Genomic DNA, 21791 nt, shown 5'->3' on the forward strand with positions numbered 1-21791 from the left:
GCGGAGGGGCGGTGCCGGCGGGCGGGCGCTAGGCCGCAGGAAGCGGGGCCGAGCGGCGGCGGCGGCGGCCGCGGGGCTCCGCGATGCCGTTGCTGTTCCTGGAGCGCTTCCCCTGGCCCAGCCTGCGCACATACGCGGCGCTCAGCGGCCTGGCCCTGCTGGCCGCCGCCCTCAGCGCCCAGCGCGCCCTCAGCGCGGCCGGCGAGCAGCGGGCGGGCGGGCCGCGGGCCCTGGACGTCGCGTACTACCTGCTGTCCGACAGCCTCTGCGTCTGGGTGAGCCGGGGCGGCGGGCGGGGGCCGCTGGGGGCTGTAGCCGCGCTCCCTGTGCCGACGTCGCGGCCCTTAGCGCTAGAACGCGCCGGTGCGGGTATCCAGCTCCTGCCGAGCGGCAGCTTTGTTTGCTGGGCGTTCTGCCGGGCGGGGGTTCGCGTTTCTAGAAAGAAGCGAGGGGAGCGGTCAGCCCGTGTCGCACGGAGGGCAGGGTTGCGTTTCACCAGAGCTCCGCGGCGCACAAAGGCAGGCTCTGTTAGGCTCGTGCCTTCCCTCCCTCCCGGATCAGGACAGAAGGATCTGTCGCTGACTGCTTTGTTTCTGCACAGGTGCTCGTGAACACGGCGTGCTGCGTGCTGATGCTGGTCGCTAAGCTGATCCAGCGTGTGGTGTTTGGCCCGCTGCGCGTCAGCGAGAGGCAGGTAAGGCAGCCCAGCACGTTGCAGCACGCCTTGCTGTGTTTTCTGTGTGGAGTTGCCGAATACGCAGTATAAATCAGCTTTAAAGCAAATTGCAGCCCCGCCTCTTTGAGTTCTCTGTGCTGAGCGTGCTGTCCGATAGCACCATGTAGAAAACGATCCCCCCAGGAAGCCCTTTGCTGTTAGCTGCTGTATCTGCAATTATAGGCTTCCAGTTTTTGTCTGGAGGGAACTTCTCCTTTGTTTAACGATCTTTTACCAGCCTGGGGTCAGCTTCAAAACCCTTGTACGTGTTACCAGATTTCTTACAAGCCCACCTCAGTTCAGGGTATTCATAACATGTGTGTTTCTTCCCTGTTTCCCTTGTATGTGGCAGCATTTCTCCGCTGCATTTCACAGTTAGGGAAGTGCCAGTGCTGCTAACTCTCACACCTTGCTCTGTGCCCTGGCTACTGCACAAGTACGGGTGCTCTCCAGCCTCAGACATGGAGGGGATAGCTGAAGAGTGGTCAGGCATGTGTGTGGCCAGGACTGAAGGACACAGCGTGCAGGACACGCTGCTCATTCCTGCACTTATTGTGGGCGAGAAAGTTTGTCAAAACACAGCTAGAGGACTGTTACAGCCCAGGCTTTTTAAAAGCAGGATCCTGCAAAAGATAAAAGCAGCAGCAGTGGTTGGAATAGTAGATATTTTAAAAATAAGCACATAAACATAGTTCTCTGGGAAAAATCAGGCTGTGATCGGTTTTGGCATGCGGATCTGTGGCATGTGAGGCTTTGTGAGTAGCCATGGGTCCCTCAAAGCCTGTTGTATCTGGGATTCACTCCTTTAGAGCCTCTGAGTGAAGTATATAACAAACAATCCATTTGGTCAGGCTCTTTTTTGGTCATACATGGTGACAGTGAGGATGTGGAATTTTAACCAGTGATAATTCCCAGGTTCTCTCCTTTCTTAAGAACAGAAGTGAAAGTGACTGGATCCATTCATTTCTGGATAGTGGAAGTATGCTTTAGGTTATTGTTGCTGGTGAACCAACACTGTCAGCATCAGGAAGGAGTTCTGGGCATGTCTTAACTGTCCTTCTGGTGGTTTCATTATGTTCTTTAACAAAACGTGTGGATTGTCAGTGCTTTCTCCACAGTAACCGAGTGCCTTTCTTTTCAGCATCTTAAGGATAAGTTCTGGAATTTCATCTTTTACAAGTTCATCTTCATTTTTGGTGTGCTGAATGTTCAGACAGTGGAAGAAGTGGTCATGTGGTGCCTCTGGTTCTCTGGGCTTGTGTTTCTTCATCTCATGGTCCAGCTCTGCAAGGATCGCTTTGAATATGTAAGTTTTGATGAAGAGCCCTCTTTTGGGATTTACAAATTTAGAGACACTGGCTTAAGATAGGTTGCAAGCAGATCACCTTCCATTAGCTTCAAATGATTGCTTTGGAATGCCATGTCGATCTTACTCCTTCAGTTTTCTCATCTGATAAACAGAGCCAAAGATATTTATTTTCTTCAATGAATTGCTCCTTATATATGCCCCGTAATTACTATTGCGTAACTCTGTGTCCCGTCTGCACAGCTCTCAGTAGAGAAATCTGTTGAGCACAACTTCCCTTAGAATGGTCTCCTTTGGGACTGATCCATAAAACTTCTCTGTGTGGATCCTGTGCTCGTGTTTCAAGCTCACTTACATCTACCCAGTGCTGAGTGCCAAAGCCTTTACAGTATACAACACAACTTTCTTCATAAGCTATGTGCAATTTTTGTTAATACCAGCAATAAATTTGGTAGGGAGACTCAGAAACTGAAAGCTAGGCAAGGAAGATGGAACAGGAAATTGAACAGTAAGTCTTGTTCTTTAAGCATCTATAATGCATGTGCGTTTTCCTCAGCCCCTCTGTCCTGAAATAAAAATATTTGATCTAAACTGAATCCATGAATTTCCTCCTGGTAGCTTTGTAGTGTCTTTATTTTGTTATTAATATCCTAAGGAACTGAGCACCGAACTTGAAACGAGATGGACTGGGGCTAGGGAAATTGAGACGGGAATGAACCAGTAGGCCTGGGCTTGTTCAGAGGGCTGTAAGAGAACAAAGTTCATGTGGGGAGAAATCCTCATTATATCCCTTCTGCCTTCAAAGCGTGTATCATAGTTCTTTGTTTGGACAAATGATACTGGTGTGATCTGCCTTATAGGCTCAGCTGGATGAGAAACTGAACCAAATGTAAACAAGGAAGAAGGAATTGGTTTTAAAACAAAACATGGGAGTCGACTTTAATCAGAGTGGGTGAAGCTTTGGGCAACTCCTTTCCTTATCCTGTTCTTCCTGCCCTGAAAATAAGGACATGGACCCCTCTTTAGTAACTGTTGACTTGATCTAGATATAGCATACTGTCGAGGTAGCTTAGATGATGAATATATTATATGTGTTGTTGAATGAGACCATATTCAGTAGGCTCTGTCCAGCAGTCTGTAGCTGCAGGCAAGTTTTTGGAGAGTGTTGCTTCATTCCTTCAGTGTTGTTGAGTTCATCCTAAGATGCTGTGGATTTGATACAGAAACTACTGGGTGAGAAAGCTCCCGTGGTTTTATCACACAAGTGACCTAAGCATTAGATTAAATCATCAAAATGATCCCTTCTGACTGCAAAAAACCCTGTGAATGTAAATGAGAGGGAGATGAGTGATGCCTTGTGGTGGTGTGTCCCTTTAGCTTTATTCCACAGTGCTTATTGCTGTGCTGTGTGGTTGAGGTCATGAGACTGATTTTCTTCTGGAAACAAAAGAAGGAAAAATTGTCTGGGGAAGTGAACATGGAGGGCAGGGAAGATGAAGTACAATTCAAACCTGTTATGTATTTATGTGTTTGTGCTGCAGCTGTCCTTCTCTCCGACAACACCCATGAGCAGCCACATCAGAGTACTGACCCTGCTTGTCGCCATGCTGCTGTCCTGCTGCGGGCTGGCAGTTGTCTGTGGTGTTATTGGCTACACCCATGGGATGCACACCTTGGCTTTCATGGCAGCAGAGGTGAGACTGCTTTCATATGGTGTTGTTTCTGCTCTGCTTTTCACTCCTCAGCTGGGGCTGTGTGACATTTCTTGGCTCGTGGTGGGTTTTCTTTTTGTTTCCCAGAAGCAGCAGCTCCAAAGATGCATACCAGCCCCTCTCCTGTTTTAAGATAGTTGCCAGATGTGCATTCTTTCTCTGTTCAAAGTTTAAGCCCACAAATACTCTTTGTCTGAAGAAGGGAACGAGAAGATAAATCTGTGAGATGGTGCTGAAATCAGATGGCAGTGTATGAAAAAATAATGGTTGTGCTTCGTGAGCATTGCAAGAAGGCGTAGTTGAAATGGCAGTTAGGGAGAGGGACAGAATGTACACATAATGTGCACTTCAGCTGTTCCCTTGAGGCTGTATTTTCTATTTCATTTCTCCCTAAAAGGATCACAACTAACATCCTTTCCCTAAGGCATGCCCATGGGATTTGTTTGAATAGTTGCATCTGAGGTGAGGTGAGCAGTTTGTGTTTGTGCACCTCTGTAAATGTCAGGCTGTTTGTGAAGTACACGTCCATGTGTTCGTGGGGTGCAATCAGTGTGCTTGTGATGCCATGGTTGTTGCACTCTGCCTGAGGAAGTGACAAGTGAAGGGGTGGTAACCAGTGTCACTGCAACTAAGTTACGCTGGTGCATCCTTAGTCCTGATAACAAATAACACCTAAGATCTGTTTTTCTTCTCCACTACCTGGAATTCATACTTGGAGTTAGCAAAAACAATCAGTTGATAGCAGGATAATATGGTGCTCAGTTACTGGACACATCAGTGTATTTTCTCTTAAATAGAAGAACATGCTGCAGGGTTGGATTTGCAGTTCTTGCAGATTTACTGCTGTCTCTAATAGGTGAGGTCTTGTTAATGCTGCATCTCTTATCTTGGCTCAGCAGAATGGTGTATCTGCCCTGTGCCAGCATGGGGGAGGTTTATCAGGGAGTGTTTTGGTTTCCAGGAGTTGCCTGCATGGTGCTTGGTGCTGATGTATTCACTACAGCTGTTCTGTCTGCTTGTTGACAGAGGAGAGTGTAGGTGTATGGTCCTCAGTCAAGCCACAGGTCCATGCTGCCCTCTGTGCTGTGGAGGATGTATAGAAAAGGGTCTCCTGCCCTATTCTGCTTCTCTCAGAACACCAAGGGCTGTGCGGCAGGCTGGGTTTGGTGGCTGTGGGCAGACTGGGAGGTTGTCTGGTTGTTCATTGACCTTAGTTATACTTTGGCCTATGCAGCGTCTGAGTGCAATCAATTCCACGTTTCACTCTGTGCTGTGTACACAGGTGAGCTCTTCCAGTTGTTGGGACTCACTTGCCTGGTACCGTCCCCATTCCCTACCACTATTGCCTGATACACTGGTGATGATAGCAAAGAACTGTTCCCTGTTTACTCTTCTTCACATCACCTGTAATTTTATGGACCTTTCTCCTTCCAAGGAAAAGAATTCTTGTCTGTTTAATCCTTTCCACCTGGAACTGTCTAACCCTGTCCCTTCCAGCAACTTTTCAATATGCCCTTTGTGGATGACTGTGAGGAGTTCCTTCAACTTCAATAGCCAACACTCGTGGCAGTGGATTAAAACATTCAGGTTTCTTCCAGGTGCTGGTAGTGACACCTCGTGGTCCTCAAGCTCTCAGTAAAAGAGCATTAAAGCTTGAAGGCTGAAATGTGTTCCTGGTGGTGGCTTCCAGAGGGGCCCTGCCAAATGTATTCCGTTCGAGTGTATCTAATTACATTAAGCCGCATTAAGCTATTCATCTCTCCCCTGACTGCAAGCGCCCACTGTGCAGTGCCTCACAGCAGTGCGTGTCAGCGTGCAGGAGCAGAGCTGGCGGCTGCCTGCCCTGTGCTGCATCATCCAGAGAGCATTGTGCAGTGTGGAGCAGTTCCCTCTGTGTGCCATCACTGGCAGCTCCTCAGGCCACCAAGCTGGGTCGCTGCTGGCTCAGTGCTGCGCTTTCTGCGCTGTTGCCTTGCTAACCAGCAGCTAAATGTCTTGGCAGCAGAACGGTGGATTGGAGGGAAGTGTTGGAATGCCAGATTCCAGATGCTGACTTAGGTTTTAACCTCTTCAAAGCTGTAAAAATCTTCAGATTTCTTGCTGGCAAACATCTTCCTTGCTGGAGACTTCCTGCCACGTGTCATAGTTCTGACATCACTGTGCTCCGTGCTGCATCCACCCACAGCTCGGGCGGTCGTTCCGTTTCACTGCCTGTGTGGTGAGCAATGGGACATGTTTACTTTTCCTCTGTGGTCTGCTCAAAGCTCCTCTGTAGCCAAAACCCTGAGAACAGAGCGGAGTCTCTTTCTCTGACCCACATTTAGGATAGGGGGAGGCAGAGTGGGGTTTGACAGCCCCATAGAGCAGCCTGAGTGCTGAGTTCTGTTTGGGGAAAGGTGTCTGTGCCCAGCGCAGTGCACAGTGCAGGATCAGCTACTGCTACATTTGTAGCTGTTTCTGTGCTCTTTGATTTGTGTGTCTTTCTCTAAAGCCTTTCTTTGGACAGAATGCAAAAACATTCAAAACCACCTTTATTGCTACAGTGGCACCTTAGTGTTTATGAAGTTTTTATTCCATTGCTGCCTTGAATGCCTGCGCTGAAGGCGTGCCAGCAGGGAGCTCTGCAGGCATGGTGTGCCATCACTCCTTGTAAATCCCCTGTGCTGTGGCACCTCCTGACACCTGCGAGCTGTGGGGGGCTGTGGGCAGGCTGGGGGTCCATCCTGCCCCACTGCTCCCATGGTGTGGCACAACAAAGGGCCCCACAGCTGAGAGCAGTGATGGGGCCGTGGTTCCTCCGTGGCAAAGTGCTTAGGTTGTCCAGAAGTGCACCTTTCTGGTGGTTTGTCTTCAGACTGCTGTTTTCCTGTGCTTTCTGGTGCTCTCAGTTATGTTCTCTGTACTTACCTGTGACAACCTCTCTAGGTTATGTTGCGTATGCAGCTGTTTCACAAGATTTCAGGCTGCTCTGAATGCACAGTATTCAGCACTCAGCACATCTAACCAGGCCAGAACACTGCTAACATCTTTATTTCCTCTTTTGCAGTCTCTGCTGGTGACAGTCAGAACTGCTCATGTGATTTTGCGGTGAGTACTCCTGTGGTGGTTGCTCAAGAAATTTGTGCACGTGGTGTGGATGTAAGAGCTGTATACAGTCACCCTGCTGCATTGCAAATGTGTATTTGGGGACGGGCCCCTCCTGTTTTTGGAACAGAAGTTCTACAGTGCATGGATTGCTTTAGAGGCTGCTAATAGAGCAGTGCTTAAGATGTGGATTAAAATGGATTGGCGCTGCTGTTTTGGAGATTGGTTTATGCTCCTTGATACCATCATAGTGTGTTTCTTTTAAGATCCTGATCTCTCTAACTTTTACTCTAAAGAAGTAGCATGCTCATGCACCTGCAAGGTGTATGTAGGGCATGACAGAAAAGCAGAAGCTCTTTGTCCAGGTCACCACCAGCATTCTGGGTCTGTCATTAAGCTGTAATGCCTCACCTGAGACACACCTCAGAGGCTGAGCAATGTGGATCTGCAGCATGCAGTACTGTCATCTCAGAAGTGGCTGTGAGAGCACGCAGGAGTTTAGTGAACACTGTTGTGCCTTCTGGTGGTATCTGTAGTGCCACTGTGGGCCGAGCACTGGCTGCTTTTTGCCTTTGTCAGATATTGCTGTTTGAAATCAGTAAAATGAGAGAAAACAAAGAAAGTGCTGGGCCTGGGAAGGGCAAAGAATCCAAATCCAGAAGATAAGTAGCTTAGAGATTTTAGCTAATGAAAACCAGCAAGTAACGTTAATGTCTGTGCTCTTGCAGATATGTAATTCATCTCTGGGATCTCAACCATGAAGGAACGTGGGAAGGTAAAGGCACATATGTGTACTACACGGATTTTGTCATGGAGCTGACCTTGCTTTCGCTGGACTTGATGCATCATATCCATATGCTGGTATGGAGTACTGCAGATAATGCTGAGTGCCTTGCCTTAAAACAGTGGGTGCTGGATATTTCAAATATGTATTTTTCTTTTGCTTATTTCACGAGCCAACTGTTGCAGAGTTCAGTAAATGGAGAGGAAAGTGTAGCATGGGGCTTCTGGCATTCTTTCCTCCTGTGTAATTGCAATCTTCATAAATAACTTCGTTATGGAGTATTAACTACTGTGTAATTACCTGTTTAATTGGCTTTATTACTGAGCAATCAGGCAGAATTATTTTCACTGGCAGCAGGAGGCATTCAGACAAACAGGGCTCAAGCACCATTTCTCCTGGTTGTGAATGCTGTGCTGCTCAGGTTGTGTTTGAGAGGGTGAAGAGCAGCAGTTCCTGTGAACAAGCGTGGTTAGTTTGAGTGTTCTTAACAGAAGAACTGATTTTCTGGGTTCTTGTTCTTTTAAGAACGGATGCAGTTTCTTGTAGCTGCCTCCTGGTTCTCACTTCTGATCCCCGTTGTTTGTTTTCTTCCCAAAGCTGTTTGGCAATATCTGGCTGTCGATGGCAAGCCTGGTGATCTTCATGCAGCTGCGCTACCTGTTCCATGAGGTTCAGCGAAGGATTCGGCGGCACAAGAACTACCTGCGTGTGGTTGGAAACATGGAGGCCCGGTGAGCTGCCTGCGTGCTCTGGGGTACACATTGTGCCGTGGGGAGAGGAGCCCAGACAAGAAATTGGGGTTCTCTTATGTTCCTTTGATACATGATGGCATGTTGTGAGCTGGAGAGATGCTGTCTTCAAAATCCTGCTCTGAAATCTTCCTGCTCTAGGGGTGTGTTTTCACAGAGTCTTTGCTTTCATTGTATTTGTGATGAGGGACTCTGTCTCGGTTTAACAGATACATAGGGCTGGCTTTTACCAGACATCCTGCTTTTGTACAAGTAATGCTGGTCACAAGTGAACTCTTCAGTTCAGAATTTCTTCTGTTTGCCCTTATGTACTGCCCTAGGTGGTAGGGGTGGCATAAGGTCTGCAGAGCTCAGCCTGCTTCATGTGTTGACTTTGGCTCTGATGGAAATTAATGCTTCTAATTTCCTCAGGCTGTGCTGTTCAATTACTGCCTGAAATTTAATCAAAATATTAATTAAAAAAAAAAACCTGTTCATTAAACGTGAGGCCAACTTCAAACCAGCTTTGTAGCTGGAGCGGAGCTGAGGGCTGTTCAGGATTACTTTAGGCCATCCCCCTGTTCCAAGGCAATGTAGAGAACTGGAGAGGCCTGCTAAAAACTAAGAGTGTACCTGATGCTGCTCCATCTCTGGTCCAGTGTTGTCATAGTTCAGCTGTGTCCTCAGTAAAATAAAGAGCAACGGGGAGTTTTTCTGTACGTTGCTGTACCATTTTCATTTTAGACTCCGGTGGATTTGACCAGCTCTGATGCCTGCTGCTGTGCTCTAGGTAGAGAGAACAGTCTTCTCTGGAGATTCCCAGTGTTTTCTTTGCAAAAGGTCAGGTAGTGCTGTCATACCAGGTTAAGAGCTGCATAGACAAGTTCATCCACAGTGTGTTATTTCTTTTCGGTAATGCAGCTGCTGAACCCCTTACATTGCTCTTAAAGCTGTTTTGAGTTGCAGATGTTTTGGGCATCTTGCTGAGTGACTTAATGTGTTCTCATCATCCTGATTGTTTTGGAAAAACCGTGTTCTGGGTTCTTGGTGAATCTGCCAGCATGCGAGCTGGCTTTGTGCGTTTGTGTGGTTGGCTTCTGGGTGTATTGCACAGTGGCAGTACTGCAAACTGTTGTTGTGCCATTCATCTCTGTACTGTTTGTACTGTTTGTCTTTGGGTACTGTGCAATAGATACTTGCATGGCACTGTATTTTAAATACATAATAATTCAAAGACAAGTAGAGGTTGGTGAAATCTGAGGGCAAAATTTGTCAAACCGTAAGTACTTAGGATCCCAGGAAGACATTTTAATGGGTACAGCTATTAAAGCTCATTTAGAAAAATGACATAAGCCAAATCTATACGGGTTATAACTTGAGGTTGTCAACCTAATGATCATGCTCCTTGGAAGACAGTAAGTCAGAGCTATTTGAGCGTACAGTGTATCCAAGATGTGCCAAAACAAACTCTGTAAGAAAGCATGGGAGGGACATGTGTGACAGTTTTCATTTACAGTATGAGTTCTAGTTATGGAAAAGATAACAAACATCCTGGCACGTCTCCCCAAGGAAGAATGAATGTGGAGGGTAAGATTTCCTCAGCGCAGAATTCTCTGTGCAGAAGGCTGTGCTGAGTTGGGGTAATCATTACTTCTTTCTCTTCCTTTTGTAGGTTTGCAGTTGCAACACCTGAGGAGCTAGCAGTCAATAATGACGACTGTGCCATCTGCTGGGACTCCATGCAGTCTGCACGGAAGCTCCCCTGTGGCCATCTCTTCCACAAGTATGTTGGTGGGGCTGCAGGGCCTGGGGAGAGGGGTTATGTGGGGAAGTGTGACACTTAGAGCAAGGCAACAAGTAGCCAGCTGTCAGCTGAGCTGTGATTGCTTACTGCCTGGGCCCTCTTGGTCTGTTTCTAATTACAGAGCGAAAGTAGTGTTCACTTCCATCACTTCCATGTTGGAGTTGTTTCTCTTGCTGCCTTCTTTCCTCTGAACTGAGAGTGTATGTGTTGTCAGCTGCTACAGAGGTAGTATTGAGTTATGGTACCTCAGCTGCAAGTCTGTACCCTGCCTTGCTGGGGAAGTACTTGGTAAAATAGGCTTTCTTTTTTTCCCCTCCGTTCATCTCAGGCTTTGCTTCTTCCATGAGCACATGTTGGTTTTCAGGCAGTGAAGAAAAATTGGAGTTAGATCCTTACGTACTCTTCAGATACCAACTTCAAGGAGAAAAATAGTAAATATTCTTTGTACAGCGCATCTTTACATGGTGATGAATGCTCCACGACATTTGTGGAAGTCACGTCTAATTAGATGGTTTTGTTGGGGTCTGAGTCCCTCAGGGCTGTGAATGAAAGAGGTTAAACAAACCAGCTGGGGAGGTCACCAGGCACTGCTAGTTGGAGCTGGGAAGCTCTTCACCGGAGGATCGTTCTCTGCACTGTTTCTCGCACTCAGTTGGTAGTGAGTCACAGTAGGTGCTTGTGGAGGTAGAGTGCTCCTTAGATGCACCTTTCCTTAGATCTTCTGTAGCAGTGCATGCATCTTTACATCTGTGCTTAAAGATAAAAGGAGGTGTGGGGCTGAAAGTGGGAATTTCTGAAGTGCCATTTGGTTAATGTGCGTGGTCAATTAAATTCTCCCTGCGGTGTCATCTGAGCAGGTTCTTTTCTGAAAACAGCTTTTTACTTTTCTGGTAACTGTCAGAGCAGAGGTTAGAATCCGTGTGCTAATTTGTTGTCATTTGTGACAACCTTGCCATAAATATTTATCTGTGTTCCAAGAAGTCTCTAATGAGATAATTTGCCTCAGTAGCAGAAACTCCTTTTCCAATGCTGCTGAATCAATGAATATTTAATCACCTCCTGAGCACTTGAGAAGCACAGGGTTTCCTCATCAGAAATTTATCTTCTCTGCATCTAAAATGACCCTTTTGTATTTTTTTTTTTCTCTGAAGCTCGCTTACCTTTACCTCACTGGTGTTCTTAGGGAGGGAACATATTACACCAGATGACTTTAGCTGGTATGTCAAAAATAGGTAACCCACAGCACAGCTCTGAGTGCTTAAATCTGCATTTCAAACACCTCTCTCTTTCTGCAAGACAGCAAATGTTCAGAATTAGGAGATCGTTGCAGTGGCAGATGCTGGATTGTATTAATCTATTTATAAAGTTCCAGAGTTGTACTCACTGTGATGGTTTGGCTCATGACTTTTTTCAGAAATACTTCAGAGCTTTGAATGTTCCTATCCACATCACTCTGGCAGAACTGCTATGAAAGTTTATCCATTTTAAATATTTGCCCAATTGCTATTTGCCCTTTTTCAGCTTGAGATGGTGAGAGAAAAGGCACTTTGTTCCCTCTTTCCAGGCCGATCTTGCTTGTTTTGAGCTAGGCAGGCATCATGCTTGCTCTGGTTGAATTTGGGCTAAATCTGCAAGCTTGTTTATAAAACCTAAACCACTTGAGTATTTTCAGCTGGAAGGAAAAGGAACACAGCCAGTCGTCAGGAGATCATCAGGCATACCTTGCAAATGATCTCTGAGCAGTCTGTGTGTACTTGTTAATGCTCTGTACAGAATATGCTGCAGCTACTTGAGGTACTTGTGATAATGATGCCTTGGAAAATTGCTGCAAACTCACCATAATGTTACTGTGTTCCTCTTAGCTCTTGCCTGCGGTCCTGGCTCGAACAAGACACATCTTGCCCAACCTGCAGAATGTCTCTTAATATCACTGACAGCCATCATGTGAGGGAGGATCACCAGAGGGAGAATCTGGATGAGAACCTGGTCCCCGTGGCAGTAGCAGAAGGCAGACCACGCTTGAACCAGCACAATCACTTCTTCCACTTCGATGGTGAGTTGAGCAGATCTGACATCTGATGCTACTGACCAAAACAACAAAGGGAACAGCCTTCTGTAGGAGAGCGTTCTTTGTTTCTGTGGTGCAGGCCAGTTGGACCTGACCCACTCTGGGACCATTTTCAGCTTGGTCAGAAACAGGCATGTTTTTAGTAAAATTGCTGGAGTTATTTGCATATTCCAGAACTGAATCTGGTTCTGGGTTATTTTAATTTTCCCTCTAATGGGAACAAGAGAGTCTTGTTTTCATGATCCTCCTCTAGCCCTCAGCTTGTTAAGCCTCTGTGACAGCATCAGCTAGGAGTGGTCACTGATTTGTTCCAGCCATCTCCATCCTTAGGGAAGACTGTAGTGAGAACTCCCTGTATGTACCCTGTGGAAACACGATTGCTTGCATTAAATACATGTGGAAGTACTTTGCCTGCTGAGAACTTCTTGCATGCATGCCTGACTTCCCTTGTGATTTCTTGTCCTTAGGCTCTCGAATTGCCAGCTGGCTGCCCAGTTTTTCAGTAGAAGTGATGCATACTACCAACATCCTTGGTATCACACAAGCCAGCAACTCCCAGCTCAACGCTATGGTAAGGCTGCTTGGCTCTTTTGGACCTCAGCCTTCCTGTTTGTGCTGTGGGGAGAAAGGGGCGCATGTGGATAGAGAACAGAAGGGGAAGGAAGTCAGAGCAGTGCTTGGGTGCCACATGGAAGTTATCTTCTGAGTGAGAAACTTCATTTCAATGAAGCTATGGCTGTAGGTTGTTTTGGATGTGTGAACACAAAGGGTAAGTAGGTGATGGAGAAAAATGGTATGTACTTTCTATGGGATGTAGGTGTAGATGGATAGACCTTTTCTTAGCTTGATTGACGTGACTTTAGCTTTCCTTTAGTACTTGGCTTCACTCGCAACTTCTAGTAGTGAAGGGTCAGAGTAATCAGAAAATTTAGCTGTTAGTTGGTTAACTGGTAGCACAATTGACTTAGTGATTCATGACAATGATAGGAGTGCTGAGGATGAAGTGCCAGGTTTGACCATGAATACGCTCTCTGCTGTAGTACAAGAAGAGAAGGAGGTGGCATTATGGAATTTCTGTAGTTTGAGAAGTGGCATTTCCTTTGAGTTCTTCGGGCTGTCGTGTGCGGCAAGTCAGTGCTCAGTGAGGTATCACATGAAGGTGACAAAGCTTTCCCACTATGAGACCTCTCCAAGCCTTTGTGATCGTTTAAGCCTGGATAGGATAAGGCCACAATTATTTGGGGGGTGGGGTCAGGGGGTGGGAAGGTGTTGGCAGATCTTAAGTGAAATATACAGGGACTCTCCACCTGAAGTCAGCTTAGGTTTTTTTACAGGACAGAATGACACAAATGGGCTTTTGTTAAGGATGAATAATGATTTAACACTGCATTATTCAGAGTAGCAACTTATATTGAAATGTCTGCTTTAATGGAAAGGCAGAGTTAGCAAACCACTGAAGCGTTACGCATTTTTAATAGAAACAAAGGAAAGTTCTTTGTGTTACTGAATAAAACCCTAGGGGTGTATTTCATGGGAAAGGCCAAGGGCTGAAATGCTACATCAGTTGTTTTGGTCACAGATAGGTACAACAGAGAGTGAGTTTGCTGCAGTTGGTTGTATTTCAGCACACTGTCAGCTGGTGCAGTTTTTTGCTTTGCTTTTCAAACACCTTGTACTCAGTTTTATTTGTTGTGCTCAGTTTTTTTCCTTGTAACGTTCAGAGCTTTCAGACTGTATGAAAGCTGGTCTGCAGACAGGGTGGCAGGAGAGAGTATGTGATTAAAACCTCTTCCACGTGTCCTTACCATCTTGGAATGCATCTGGGGCAGAGAAAAATGACTTTATTTAGGTGTTTTTTTAACGTTCAGTTAACTTTCAGTCACACCTGGATTTTGCATAGATCTTCATTAAAGGTGCTGTTGCAAAATAATGGTTGAGAATCTTTTGAAGCCTTTATCTATCTACATGCCTCCGGGAATAGGAACGTACATTTTCAGGACCATGTGGTGCCTCCATAGGAGTTGCAGTTTTGCTGTTGGCTTCAGTGGAGTCAAAGTATTGCCCTGTAAATCACTGCCGTGTAAATCACTGCCAGCATGGGTTTTTGTTCCCTTCATTTTTTTTTCTTCCTGCACGTGAGTTATTATAACCTAAACTTTGAGCTGTTCCTTTTTTTTCCTGTTTCTAGTAAGACACTTACCAGCTAATTTTATATATCCCTAATACTGTCTGTACAAACCTTGCTTTCTCCAGGCCCACCAGATTCAGGAGATGTTCCCTCAGGTTCCTTATCATGTAGTTCTACAGGATCTGCAGCTGACCCGTTCTGTAGAGATAACCACTGACAACATCTTGGAAGGGCGCATCCAAGTGCCTTTCCCTACACAGGTAAGTCATGACACTGCACCTAAAACGTCTGTCTTACATATGGACTGAGCTTGTAGGGGTGAGTGGCATCGGTAAAGGCACAGTGAACTCAGCTTAGCTCAGTGCACTGTTACTCTTCAGATTTTACCTGTATGAAGGTGTTGCAGTTGGAAGATGCAGACCAGTTTTGTCTGTCTGGCATGTTTTGTATCTTCACATTGCGATGTCTGATATGATCAGAACATCTCACTGTTGTGTGTGGTTAAGGTATAGGCATCTGTTCCTTGCCATAGCTCTTGGAAGGGCCTTTTGATGTATTAGTATGGCTCTCAGCTATGCTTTTGCATTGTCCATATTCAATGCAGGACACTCTTTTTAAGTGAAAGAGCTGGAGACTGTCACCAGTGAGCTGTGGGCTGTCCCTGGTGGTGCAGTTGGGCTGCAGGATACATCGAGTGCTTTCCTATGTAGTCTCAAATGCATGGCACGGTGCCAAATGCTAGTGAAAAAACACCTTGGGGTTAGTTTTTCCTTTGTCTGGAGCCCCATAAATGCAGTATATTCAGTCACGTGTCAAAAATATGTATTAAAAATGTCCTAGCTGGAGACAAATATTTGTTCAGTGAAAGCAGCTCTTCTCCGTTGCTCAGGTGCAGAAGCTTTAGAACATTTCCAGTTGATTTCTCTGCTGACAGATGATTGAATCGTACCATTTAGGAGGGTTTTCCACAAAGAAAGTAGATGGCAAAAGGGTGCCTTGTTCTTAATTAGTGATAGCACATCTCAGTAAAGCAGTCTGGGGACAATGGTTCTGCTAATAGGAATAGTGAATTCTGGCTGCGTGCACATCAGATAGTGCTGTTATCTGGAGTGCAGTTTCAGCCTGAGTGCGGGGAAGCAGAGAGAATTCTCTTTCAGCACAGTGCTTTCTGTTCATTGCTAATGGATCTGTTTCTAAATGGAATGCAACACATGATGCTGCAGAAGGCAGAGTTTGAATGCATTCAGAGGGCTTGTTTTGGTTTTGTTATTTCACACGCTGCATTAAACCCGTGATGTTTGTGTTTCAGCGTGCAGAGGCTGTTAGACCTGCTTCAAACAGTTCTGTGGAACGGCACAGCGCTGACCAGGAGGATACTGGGACAGTCACCCAGGTAACATGGCATATCCTAGGAGTCCAGCAGAGGGCCACAAAGTTGATGAAGGCCTGGAGCATCTCCTGTGTGAGGAAAGGCTGACACACCCGGGTTGGTTCAGCTTAGAGAAGACTGAGGGAGGATCTTATCAGTGCTTATAAATGTGTAAAGCATGGGATGCAAGAGGATGAGGCCAGACTCTGTGCAGTGGTGTGTATTGATAGGACAAGGGGCAGCGGCCAAAAACTGGAGCAGAGGAAGTTCCTCACAAATTTGTAGAAGAACTTCTTTACTGTGGGGTGACAGGGCCCTGGAACAGGCTGCTCAGAGAGGTGGTGGAGCCTTCTTCGGAGATGCTCAGGACGCGGCTGGACACCCACCTGTGTGGTATGCTGCAGGGAGCTGTTTCAGCAAGGGGTTGGACTCCGTGAGCTCTAGAGGTCCCTTCCAGCCCCTACTATTCTGTGGTGTTGTGGGGACTTCTGTTGCTCTCCTGCGTGCAGGAATTTTACATACACCACACTCCAAACATAGTGCAGATGTCCTTGGCACAGAAATACTGCTCTGCTGCTGCTGACCCTGCCACAGAAGAGCTGTGTTGGGAGGTCTTTGTGTTTGAACTCTGGCAGGGCAGCAGATGAGTGGTTTTCCAGGGATGCCAGGCCAAACCAGCAGCTCTGTGCATTCAGTGTTCAGTTCAGCTGGTGTAGGACAAGCTGAACACCCCTGTTACACAGCCACAGAGACAAACCTGGGAGACAAACCTGCTTAGCTCCCTTCTGTTGGTGCTTCTGTTGCTGAGAGAAGACTTGGGAGCTTAGGGGCATCCTCTAGGAAACTCCTGTCTATTTTCTGTCTCTTCAGTTTTGATCTCAGTGTTTAACCAAGCACTTGGTGTATTGTAGATGTTCTCTTTCTTCTTGCCAGGAAAATATATTACTGCGGTCAGTCAAACTCTTGTCTGTTTGGAAAGATCTAGCAACAAACAAGCTACTGCAGCAGATTGCACATAATTTTGTAAGAAGCTTTCTAAGTGCAGAAAGGAAGGGATATGAGAAGCCCTCATCGTTGCCTGTGGGTGAGGCTTGTGTTTCCAAATAATGGATAGATGCAGCTTCACACCTGATGATACAGCCACTGAGAGGGACTGAGGCAGTTCTTGTTGCCTTGTGCTCCAAATTTAGAGCAGGTTTTACAAGCATTCCATCTTTTATGCCCACTTAGGATCTTTGGTAGATGTCCAACATCGTGGCAAATGCGTTGGAGTTCTTGTTGGCAGTAGGACACGTTAGGGCAGCTCACAGGCGGAAATAGAAGCACCTTCTGTCACGACTGAGCTGGGCTTTCCTCTGTGTCGTGTTATGTCTTAATTCCATCTAGAATTCAAAGGACTTAAGATGGAGATAGTGATACCTTCCCCACAGATACTGCTGGTGGCTTTGGGGGTTCTGTGCTGATACAAGATGTGGGCAGTTTGGGGAAGTGCTGCTGGCTGCTTCCAACAGTGTTGGCAGTGTGCCGATGCGCGGTGCATGGTGTGCTGCACATCCTCTTTGTGAATACATTTGTCATTCCTTCTTTACTGTTACGTTGCTGATCGAGTCAGCTCTCTGGAATCTAGCTACATCAAGAGCCCTGTTTTCAGAGAGCATTAATTATGAGTAATTAATGTTGATGTCTCTGAGATCCTTTCCACGCACGGTGTGTGAGGCACACAGAATACAGGCTCTTTGAACGTGGTTTGGATGAGCTTTGTTCTGTATTTCAGCTGGGGTTTTCAAAGCAGACCAGGGAAGGGGGTGCAGCAGGTGAGAGCCTACCTTCTTTCAGTGCCTCAGAAAGTGGCAGCTCTTTGCAGCTTGTTATTTTGATGCAAAGAAGCCCTGTTGGCAAGTTTTGCACAGACTTGAGACTTTTATTTTAATTGAAGAAAAACCTGTTTTCCTAACTTCCCTCCTCTTTTTCTCTTAGACCAAAAGAGTGCCACTTGAACTCAACTCAAGACTGGAAGAAATGGGAGAACTGAGCGAAGTGGAGGCAGAACCCAGTGAAGCAGAAGATTTTGAAGCCAGGGGAAGTCGCTTTTCAAAGTCAGCTGATGAGAGGCAGCGCATGTTGGTTCAGCGAAAGGAGGACTTGTTGCAGCAAGCTCGAAAGTATGTACCTTCCTAAAGCTTCAGCATGGCCACTCAGTTTTAATCTCCCGGAATGGCTGTCACATGGATTATGACAACTGAAAGACTGGGGTGGTGCAAAGAGTATTAAGAGGGATGAATACATTGCTGCAGCATGCTCAGGTGCTCTTTAAGACCAGTGCCTCTGATAAACCCAGTTCTGAAACAGCATCTTGTGTTGCAGCGTGCACACAGCTTCCCAAGTGGATGATGTAAAGCTCTGCAACTTTTTGGATCAACTGCTTGATCCAAAGGTCATAGGGTGATTTCTCCAGCTTCAGTGAGCTTTAGTTTCAGCTTCTAGTAAGTGAGGAAACACTGCTTGTGCTGAGTCTCCTCGTACACTTCTAGCTAATCTCCTTGCCTAGGTGTCAGCCTGCGCTGTGTGCTGTTGCAGCTGAGCTCACTGTCGGTCACCACTTTCCAAATACAGAGCAAGAGGAAGTATTGAGCTGTGTAGGGCTGACAGACCAGAAGAGCTTCTGATTAACAAGTCAGCACTGCCAAAGTGAGTGTGGCCAGCTGTTTCTTCCAGCTCAACTAGTATTGCATGTAGAATCTTATTTTACATGAGTTGTAGTCATGTTGGAGAACGTTACTAGAATCTAGTTGATGGTTTAAAAAAAAAGAAAGAAAAAGCGCTTTGGAGCTTTAGGTAGAATCATAGAATTGCTCAGGTTGGGAAAGACCTTAAAGATCATCAAGTCCAATTAGCATTTGTAACCAGTGTTATCCATTTTTATCTCAGAGAGACTGCTGAAAGGGCCAACAAAAATACACCGAAATGCCTATATATGAATAACTGGGGGATATGGTGCATTCTGAGTGTTGGTAAATAGGCTTGCTCATGGAATCATTTTCTTTGTTTGAAAAATGACATGTAGTGAGACAGAAGCGTTTTTGACTTTGTAGTTTTCTAGTTCCTTTCCTGCTTGAAGAGCTGTGGAATTGCCAACTGCTGTGTTTTGTCTCTGAGCTCAGAAATGAATCAGGCTGTTATCTCTGGGAGCTGCGTCCTTGCATTGCTGCATGATATGGTGCTTTGCAGCCCCAGTGCCCATCTGCCAGCGCCTTCCCTGTCCTCGGTGAGGGAGCTGCAGGTGCTTCCTGCACTTACAGGTGGTGCAGCGGTGGGACCCAGTCAGTAACTCACCTCAGGTCTCAGTGTCTGAGTACGTCGTTAGTGTGTCCATGCAAACTATTGTCCAGCTTTTGGTGTGCCTCAGCTCCCACCTTGCTTCCTGAAAGCACCGACTGCTTTCTGGAGCCAAACTGAGGTTGGGCTGCTCTCACTCATCTCCCTTTCACCTCTTGCAGGCGTTACTTGAACAAAACCTCAGATGAAGAGCTGAGCACGGAGAAGCCCTCAGTGCCCGAGGGAGCCTCTGCTGACCCGGTGACACTGCGCCGCAGGACGCTGGCAGCCGCTGCCGAGCGGAGACTGCAGATGCAGCAGAACTCATAGCGCTCACTGCTTCTCCTTCCTCCTCCTCGTGAGCAATGTTGAATAAAAGAAATGAAATACAAAAAAAAACCCCTGCGCTTTCTATACCAGCAGGAAAGTGTCACTTCAGAGTTCAGCTAGCTGTGCTGCCCAGTGAGCTGGCTGCCGCTCTGCTGTATAAAGCATGTGGTCTAATCATGTTTGGACAGCTGACAAATTAACCTTTTTTTGTAATATTTTCTATGTGACATTGATCCCCTCCACAGACAAAGGCAATCTGTAAACCACCGGTGTGATTTCTGTGGCTTGCACGAAGCGTTAGCCTGACTGCACAGCAGAAGCTGAGGGAGATGAGTTTGAATTGAGCAGCTGTGGGTGCAGGTCGGAGGGCATGGCATGTTCATCCTGAGGCCAGGGAGAGTGACTGCAAGAGGGGAAGGAAGCGCAGGGATTGGCAGCAAACCCTGTGTTAGGTGAGCAGCCGCTCTCAGCTCACCTCCGTAGCGAAGGCAGGAGCTGCGTCGGCTGGCTGCAGTGCTGCTGGAAAGTCCGTTTGTAGGCGGATGGAAGCTGTCTGGCAACATAACATAGGAAAAAATGGAATTGTTAATTGTGCAGTGATGCGCTAAGTCACAGTGATTCCAGCATACAGCACTTTGCTCACCATTGTTGGGCTCTTGGCACTGGCAGGCCTGTAGTTCTGCTCGCTCCCCAGGGCTGCGCTATTTTCCTTTTAGAGCCAGAAAGAAGTGAGAAGCGGGGAGGAGTGGAGTGGAGAAGAGGGGGCACAGGGAAGGCTTCAGCCCCCAGAATTCAGTGTTACCAAAAGCTGATGGAATCCCATTGAGGAGCCCACCTGTTCTGGACTGCAGAGCAACACGGACTCCAAGGCAGAGGCTGGAGATAGCTCTGATATTGTGCTTTTTGTTTCGTTTTTAACCCCACGACTCCACCACGAGACAGAAGCACCAGGGCTGAGGGCCCTCGGGCACCGTGCAGCCCCATCTGGGATTTTTCTAGGGAATTTCTGACCCCACACACACCCGGAACCAGCAATGCTAGCTTGCGTAGTGGGATTTACACAGCTGCGGCTTAATTGTTAAATTCCTGATGAGTGAGTTCTTGTACCACTGCCCTTTAGAAGGAGCCCAGTATTACCTAGAATCGTTGGTATCTTTTTTTACTGTTGGTTTTTAGGGACGTTTAAAGGTGACTTTAACGAAAGGCGTTGCGTTGACGTTTAGGTGAAGGTAATTTATTTCAGTGCAACTCTTCGGGAAGCCTTACCTTGCGATGCTGTTAGTAAATGCCAGGAATTTTTTTTTTGAGATGGTTGGTTTTGCTCAGAGCTGTTTGGTTTTATTGTTTAAAAAAAAATGAAATAAAATCTTGATCAGTGTTGGAAATTGTTTGCAAATTCCTGTGTGTTTCTGTGTGATGGGAATCCAAGCACAGTGTGAACGTGGAGATAGAGGAGAAACAGTGTCTGGGGGGGACTGAAAATAAAATGGATTTGGGGCTGTCCCATAGCCTGCTGGGTAGGAATGAGAGCTGTTGGGTGTGTGGACAATGCAGAGTTTGGCTGCAGGGGTGCAGAATCAGAATCACAGAATGGTTTGAGCTGGATGGGACCTTCAAGGCCGTCTGCTCCCACTGCCTGCTCTGAGCAGGGACACCCACAGCTCCAGCAGTGCTCAGAGCCCCGTTCCCTGACCTCGGCTGCCTGCAGGGATGGGGCAGCACCACCTCTCTGTGCAGCCTGTGCCGCTGCCTCACTGTCTTAGTGTAAAGAACTTCTTCCTTATCTCCGATCTGAATCTCCCCTCTTATAGTTTGAAGCCGTTTCCCCTTGTCCTACCACAACAGACTTTGCAAGGGCTGCTATTGGGTCTGGCCGTGCTGCTTTGGATGCAGCCCAGGGTACAGTTGGCTTTCTGGGTGTGAGGGCACACTGCTGGCTCACGTGCAGCTCCCACCCACCAGTACCCCCAGGTCCTTTTCAGCAGGGCTGTGCTCCATCCTTACATCCCCTATTTGTACTGACAGTGGGGGTTGCTATGCCCCAGGTGCAGGCCTTGCACGTGGCTTTGTGGGCCCTCACGAAGTCCTCCTGGGCGCACTGCTCAGCCTGTGTTATACCCAGTTGTTCTTTCTCAGGACGTGCCCGGCTGTGCGCAGACCACCCCCACCTTCACCCCCCGCACATCCCCGTCCCGTCCGCCCCGCTCCCGCAGCGCAGCCGTGCCCGGGCCCTGAGCAGCCGCTGGGGGGCGGCCGTGCCCGCGGCTGAGCGCTCCCGCAGAGCCCGGACTGAGAGCTCGCACGGGCTGAATCCCACTCGGAGCGAATAATGTGGAGGTAGAGATACAAATGAGCCAGTAAGGTCCTCTGACGGGATAGGGGTGGGGATGAGATGGAAATTATGGAATCATAATCACAGAATGGCTTGGGTTAGACCTTAAGGCCCAC

General features: G+C 47.2%; 1 protein-coding gene across 2 annotated transcripts; it reads left to right on the forward strand.

The window, feature by feature from the left end:
- The first annotated feature begins 13 nt into the window (after positions 1–13).
- On the forward strand, positions 14–20728 carry AMFR (autocrine motility factor receptor). Of its 2 annotated transcripts, none has more exons than XM_040646034.2 (14): positions 14–518; positions 602–694; positions 1857–2021; positions 3563–3715; positions 6780–6820; positions 7546–7678; positions 8199–8332; positions 10002–10112; positions 11996–12186; positions 12669–12772; positions 14455–14589; positions 15639–15722; positions 17676–17860; positions 19196–20728. In XM_040646034.2, exons 1-14 carry the CDS (start codon positions 84–86, stop codon positions 19341–19343), a joined length of 2112 nt encoding a protein of 703 aa, XP_040501968.1. In that variant the 5' UTR covers positions 14–83; the 3' UTR covers positions 19344–20728. The 2 variants fall into 2 exon arrangements, with proteins under 2 accessions (XP_040501968.1, XP_414064.3); XM_414064.8 differs by having other exon boundaries at positions 14–275.
- Positions 20729–21791: the final 1063 nt, after the last annotated feature.

This window comes from Gallus gallus, chromosome 11 (genome assembly GCF_016699485.2).
Source record: "Gallus gallus isolate bGalGal1 chromosome 11, bGalGal1.mat.broiler.GRCg7b, whole genome shotgun sequence".
NCBI classification, from domain to species: domain Eukaryota; kingdom Metazoa; phylum Chordata; class Aves; order Galliformes; family Phasianidae; genus Gallus; species Gallus gallus.